This window comes from Cibotium barometz, chromosome 24, assembly GCF_041138505.1.
Source record: "Cibotium barometz isolate CiBa-2024 chromosome 24, ASM4113850v1, whole genome shotgun sequence".
Classification (NCBI taxonomy): domain Eukaryota; kingdom Viridiplantae; phylum Streptophyta; class Polypodiopsida; order Cyatheales; family Cibotiaceae; genus Cibotium; species Cibotium barometz.
The window spans coordinates 48,996,945-49,004,181 of NC_141069.1; the positions used below are offsets into that span (position 1 = coordinate 48,996,945).

The 7,237-nt window shown below is 43.1% G+C and overlaps 1 protein-coding gene across 1 annotated transcript; it reads left to right on the forward strand.

The window, feature by feature from the left end:
• Nucleotides 1–1,727: 1,727 nt before the first annotated feature.
• On the forward strand, nt 1,728–6,004 carry LOC147625396 (zinc finger CCCH domain-containing protein 40-like). Its single transcript, XM_086818734.1, has 4 exons — nt 1,728–1,906; nt 2,238–2,507; nt 4,538–4,761; nt 4,945–6,004. The coding sequence occupies exons 1-4, from the start codon at nt 1,802–1,804 to the stop codon at nt 5,768–5,770; spliced, it is 1,425 nt and encodes a 474-aa protein (XP_086674860.1). The 5' UTR covers nt 1,728–1,801; the 3' UTR covers nt 5,771–6,004.
• The last annotated feature ends 1,233 nt before the right edge of the window (nt 6,005–7,237 follow it).

Genomic DNA, 7,237 nt, shown 5'->3' on the forward strand with positions numbered 1-7,237 from the left:
AGATCATAACTGTCGTAGGGTACTTATTACTAATGCATCGAACTTGAATCCCTTGAGGCCTCCAAGCTCAATTGTTAAGCTCCAACCTCCAAGCTTCACCTCCACGTTGTCACCGCGTAGAGTCGTTCACACCGTCACATAAGGCAATCACTCTCTCTCTCACTCTCTCACGCAAGCATGAAAGAGGCACAATGTTAGAATGTTCTCACTCCTTCAATCTCTCTCAAGACATAAGGGAGAGCTCTCTATAGCACAAAGGGGATTGTGTCTTTTCATTACGAGAAAATGCCTACATACATTTGGCCCTTATTCACACTTGGGCGCCCAAAACTCAATCAATATCTCATAATGTACAACTTTTATAGTGCCGTTTCATGACACTTATCAATGTTCTTTATTGGGGATCATGTTTATTAATCTAAAATGGGATTAACAGAGAGACGTATTAAAGAAAGTTAGTTCATCACAAGAAGAACAAAGTCCGTCTCTTCGGATAATTGGAAGATTCCGCATGGGGTAGCCGGTATTCGTGAAATGAATTCGACACCACTTTCCAGTGTTTAAAAAAAACGTTTCATCTCTAATTTGGTTCAAGATCATGTTTTTAGAAAGGATTTCTATCTTTATCGTTTTCGTGCGTGATAATCTACTATTTCTCTCGGGCTATTGTTTTTGGCTTCTTCCAAAGCCTTGAGGTGATTTTTGTGCAGGATAGAGAGAGAGAGAGAGAGACTTTGAGATTCGGGTTGGTCGTCCTTAGATAGGGAACATCGGAGAGAGAATGTGATTTATGTCCTCTGGGAGCCATTTGGTAGAACCCAGAGTGGACGAAATTTAGAAGAGGCATACCTGGGATAGCCGCGACGTCCAGCATGGTGGTTGGAGCCTTGAGGTGATTTTTGTGCAAGAGAGAGAGAGAGAGAGAGAGAGAGAGAGAGAGAGAGAGAGAGAGAGAGGGAGAGAGAGAGATTTTGAGATTCAGGCCGGCCGTCCTTAGATAGGGAACATTGGACAGAGAACGTGATTTATGTCCTTTGGGAGCCATTTGGTAGAACCCAGAGTGGACGAGATTTAGAAGAGGCATACCTGGGATAGCCGTCGCGACGTTCAGTGTGGTGGTTGGGTGGACGGGTGTCGGAGGAAAGCCGTATTGGCTAGATTTTTTTTATTGGTGATTCTCTCTCTAATTTTAAGATTTTGTATTGGCAATTATTATTGTTACTTTGGATTGTCAAGGATTATGATTTATTGAAATCTCTTCATTTTCTGAAGTATGATGTGATTTTTATGTAAGTTTTGAGAAATTTTGTGCATAGATCATGGAACAGAATATCGAGGTATTACTGTTAGTAAGTGTGATTCATATATGAAGCTGAGTGTTTGGGGTAGTGTAAGTTTCTTCTTAGAGTAGTGTAGTTTTTGAAATTTTGCTCTCTTATCCTATAAATTTTTGAAAGGAAACGTACAACATTTTCCCAAAGCACACATTTCTTTTCCTAGTTATATTTTTGTTTTTGTTTTGTTTTTCGAGCCTGGGTCAGAGACGAGCAAGCTCGTTCTGAGACTCCAACAGAGAAACACTTTTGTCATTAGCTTCGTCGTCTCCAATCTCAGAGACGATTTCACTACTTCCTTAGGATATTACCCTGGAAGACCCATGAGCTGGGCACGATAGCGACCAAGTACTCTCTACGTCGGCTCGAATAAATAACGAAATGAATACAAATTAACAAATTTAAATCTAAATCTAAATTGCTTCAAATGACCTTGGTTTTTAATTCTTCTCTGTGTTCAGAAGGAAATGGCTCATAGGCTTCTGCGCGATGAGGCGGCGGACGGATGGGAGCGTTCAGACTTCCCAATCATCTGCGAATCTTGCCTTGGAGACAATCCGTACGTTCGCATGGTAAGTCGCGTCCTCCCTCCACAGACTCTGCTTTTAGGGTTTCTAATGGATTGTTTTCCTGCTTTGGTTGAGGTTTCTTTTGATTTTAGGGTTTTATCTGCTTTGAGGGTTTCTGATGTTTCTATAAGACTTTAATTCTGATTTCAGGGTTTCATTTCATGCTTTTAAGTTCTTATTTGCCTGAAATGGCCGACGGTTTCCTTTTTCTTTTGAGATTTTCAAGGCATTTTGGGGTCTTTCTGCTGTCAGGGCTTGGCTGCCGAACGGCGTCTTGGGAGGTTTATTTTTATTTTTTTTCCGGCCATGCCCTAATTTGTTATTTTTAATGCAGACCAAGGCCAATTTCGACAAGGAATGTAAGATATGCACCCGGCCGTTCACAGTGTTCAGATGGAGGCCCGGTAGGGATGCACGGTACAAGAAGACTGAGGTCTGTCAGACCTGCAGCAAGCTGAAGAATGTCTGCCAAGTGTGCCTGCTTGACCTTGAGTATGGTTTGCCAGTGCAAGTACGAGATTCTGCACTGGGAATCAACACTAATGATGTCATTCCAAAGAGCGATGTCAATCGGGAGTATTTTGCTGAAGAGCAAGACCGGAAGGTCAGCTCATCGAGTTCCATTTCAAGAGGATTCTGTGTTGCATAGTCCTTTAAGTGTATAGTTCATTTTACCTCCACGGTATAGTAGGTTTAACGAATGCCTCTATGATACAGTCTCCATTTGTTTCAAGGTGAAAAGAAATGTTCTATGTTCCTTTTGCATCCAAAACACATTGTTGAAAAGATCTTGTGAAAAAGGATCACCTGGTCAAATTTATGAAAATGCTCCACCCTAACTGTCAGATCATTGTGCAATTAATGTTGCGGTGTTGTGTGGCCATGAATGTGGAGCAATGGATCTGCATCCTTAGTCCTTTCAAACCACAAATTTGGTGTTAAGATATTTTTCAAACCACCCATCTTGCTACCTAGGTGATTTCTTCTTCTTTTACAACAAAGCCCAAAAAGACAAAGAAACGGTTGAAGTTGGGCAAATGGGTAAAGGGAATTGATAAAACTTCAAGGATTTGAGAAGTGAGAATTGGGAGAGCAAAAGAAATTTGTGAATCATGGTTGAAGATATAACAAGATGTTGGAGAAATCAAAGACAAAAGAGAAAATGGAAGGAGTATGGGATCAAGAAATGGATAAAAAAGGGGAAATATGAGCAAGAGATGGGAGTTACTTAAAGGAAGGTGTTGAGTGTGGAATGTCATGCACGTCGGTGAGCAGTTTGAAGCATTGTTGGGCATGCAGGTGAGGTAATTTGGCAGCAAAATATCTTGGTATTGTAAGATTATTGATGATAAAGTCTAGGTGTTACGAGAGATGATTAATGCAATAGAAGACTTGATAGAAACAAAAGTAGGCATCAATAACCTAAACTAATACAATATTTTTGTTATATTCTAGACCGGGGAGAGAATGACAGGGGACTTCTTTACCTTGTCGGGTGCTCACCACAAAGATAGAGTTTGCCACCTTTGTAGCCTAGATCGGGTGGTGGAGTTGGATCCCCTAGGGTCCGCACCATTGCCTCCTATTCTTACCACGATCTTCTCTAGACGACCCTCCCTCATTGCACTGACATATGGTGCGTCAGAGAATTTGGTAGCACACGAGGGCCGTTGTCTTGCTGGCCTTGGAGAATTTCTTCTCTTCTTTGAGGGGGAGATCGAGTGAGCGCTTCACGCCCTTTTCCACTGTAACTACCTAGGTGAGGATGGGTTTCTGGTTTCCCTCTTGGGATCTCATTAAGGTTGCCTTTTCGGCGGCCTTCAATGAGGTCATGGCGACATGCTTTGTTTTTGAGTGATTAGCAGAAGGCCTCATTCATTCGATCCCTAGAGAAGATGGTGATTGCCTAGAGATTCTTTCGGTTTCCCTCTTCAAGCGGCATGAAGGTTGGCTTTTCGGCGGCTTTCAATGAGGTCACGGTGACATGCTTTGTTCTCGAGTGATTAGCAGAGAAGAAGGTGATTATTGCATAGAGATTTGCCAATGGTGTCCTGTTGTCCTCCTCGGCACCGATTGCACAATGTAGCGGAGATAAGACTGCAAGAGAAAGAAAGATCGAAAGAAAGATATATTAAGCATCTACTAAAGACGCAATGGGCCTATGAGACCAAAGTGATACAATAATGTGTTGGAACATTAGTGATTTCGAGCGTGTGATCTATGGCTAGAAGGTGCCTTGGATTATCCCATAAGTGGGGTATGCAAGTCTTACCTATTGTTCAGTCTGGAATTTATCCCGCACTTAGTTCTGCAAGGAAGAATGGGATCATCACATCGTGGGTCAGTCTCTACATTCAAGGCGGTTCAGTTCTTAATCATTGTACTCATTTCAACTTCAATAATAAGCAAATACACCGAAGGTGGGGGCCCTTAGTGGCTTATTGGGATTGAGTACTGTGTTTGTGCACTATCGTTTTTACCCCCTTACCATTCAAGCTTCAGCTTGGAGGGTTTACTTCTCCTGGGCTGAAACGAAATGTTGTTGTATTCATCCTTTGATTGCTTTAATGATGTGGGTTCTGTCATTAAATATTACTCTAATGTAATGTGACATCTTGTATATTGATGCTGCAGGCAAGGGCTGGGCTTGATTACGAGTCGTCCTATGGGAAAGCTCGCCCAAATGATACAATCTTGAAGCTTCAAAGAACGACTCCTTACTACAAGAGAAATCGTGCACATGTCTGCAGTTTCTATGTTCGTGGGGAATGCACACGTGGTGCTGAGTGCCCTTACCGACATGAGATGCCTATCACAGGAGAGCTTTCTCAACAAAATATCAAGGATCGATACTATGGGTCTCTCTCTCTCTCTCTCTCATATGCGTCTCTGCATGCCTGTATGCTAGTTGCAGCTTTTTTACACAGGCACTCACATTCAGCCCCTTGAATGAGTATATATGCTTGTGGAAGTCATGGTCACAAACGTGCAGTTAAACACTGACTAGTTGGTCTGATGTTTTTGACTTTCCATGGATGCAGAGTAAATGATCCAGTTGCTTCTAAGCTTTTAAGAAAAGCTGGAGAGATGCCCTCACTTATACCTCCGGAGGATGAGAGTATAAGAACTCTGTATGTGGGTGGCCTTGATCAAAGAGTGACTGAAGATGATCTCAAAGATTTCTTCTATGCATATGGGGAAATCGAATCCATCAGATTGGTTGCCCAAAGAGCCTGTGCTTTTGTCTCATATACTAGTAGGGAAGGTGCAGAAAAAGCAGCCGAGAATCTGGCCAACAAGCTGGTCATTAAAGGTTTGAGGCTGAAATTGATGTGGGGTAAGCCTCAAATACCAAGATCTGAGCTGGAGAACCAAGGGATTGATGACGCTGCGAAGCAGAGCATCGGGCTTGTAACTCATGGAGGCATGCTCCCGAGATCTGTCATCTCACACCAGCAGAATCAACAGTTGCAAAGCAACCAAGAGCAGCCGTCTCTGAATTATTTCAATATTCCTGCTCCTCTGCCACCGACCGAGCGTCCTTTCTACCCTTCAATGGATCCTCAAAGAATGGGAGCTGTGACATCAGCACAAGATCCTGGTAGTAGTACTGCCAGCCAGGGTGAGCAAAACCAGTCCATCCAGCCACCCCCATATGGTCCCCCTGGTGTGCCTCCTCCTGCTTATGCGCGCCCACAGTACCTGCAGCCGGTGCCTTCGTCCCAGTATCCACAACAGCATTTTTGGCCACCACCTTACTCGCAGCCTCCTCACCAAGGTTACCAGCAGTATGTGCAGCAGTATCCACCACCACCAACAGCAGCAGCAGCACCACCTCCTGCCCCATATTACACACCACAGGCTTAAATGCTTCATTGCCGAAGAACTGTGATATGATCCAGCACTCTGGTGGTGTTGTAGCCTTCTCTGAGAATTGGGCCATTGCATGCTCCCAGGCACACCATTTGGAGTTGCCACGGTACTTTGCTATGTAGTGTGCACTCTCGTGTCAACTTCAAAATGGTTGTTAATTTTTTGAACAGAATGGTTTGTGTGGTTTTCATTCCCGTCGAAATTCTGGCTTTCTCATGTGCCATTACTTGAGCATGTGGTTTTGAATTTGTTTTGGATAGGGTCAGTATCTCTTTTGTGGAAATTTAAGGTTGGCATCCATATAAAGCTTGCTATTTATGCAATGCTAGCATGCTGTTGAATTTTTTCCCTTAGAATTTAAGGAAGCAAAATACCCCCTAATGTTCAAAACGTGGTTGAGAAATCACCTTCCTTTCTTGAAGCAGTCAATGGAAAACAGTTCTATAAACATACTCCAAATCACCTTCCTTTCTTGAAGCAGTCAATGGAAACCAGTTCTATAAACATACTCCATAAATTGCAATTTAAAGTCACTTTTTTTTGGGGGGCAAAATTTATAGGCTCGTCACTCGCAGTTTTGCAGGTTATACGTGAACCGCTAATGTGGGTGTGCAAAATGACTCATTTTCTGTATTATGTTATGGTGCTTGAAGTGCGACTTTGATGCATTGCGTGAGAAGCGGCATGCATCTGTGTCTTCGTGCAAGTTCAATAGAGAAGAGAGCAGTGAAATCACACAGCACACCGAGCGTCCTAAAACTACCGTTTGTATTATGTACAAGAAAAGGACTATTACAATTGAATTCTATGTACAAGACCGAGGTTGAGAGTTAAAGCGTCAACACACAACCCAAACAAAATGACGTACTGAACACTCTAGCTACTTTGTTGGAGGTTAGTGCTGAGCAAATGCAGATGATTATGATGATTTGGCTACCCACATATATATATACGCACCGATGCTATTGGTCGGTTTGTTTTATTGCTGTCCACTAGGTCCATGACTTGCCATGTGTCATCATTGCCACCACGTTGTTTGGTTGCTTGGTTGGTCCATGACTTGCCATGTGTCATCATTGCCATGACGTGGCATGTGCGTTGTTTGGTTGCTTGATTGTTCCATGCTTGGGTGTTATGCCCTGAACACTTGCAGGGGTGTCACATTCTTCCCTACTTGCATCATAGCTATCCTTAGTTGCATGGCCTCTTGATAAGCTCTCAACAATGGGGGAGACTCATCGGTGAATTGATCCTCATTAGACCAAACTACCTGTTGGATTGGGTAGCCCTTGAACTTCAGGAGATATTGTAGTCGCTTTCGACGAGAATCCTACTTGTATTGGTGCAAAACAACCTACTTTGGTACCAAGACCTCATGTAATCCTTCACTATCTCACCAACTCGGGTTCATCCTCATCCAATAGAGCACTCAACTCTGGCCCATGATACTCCACAAGTTTT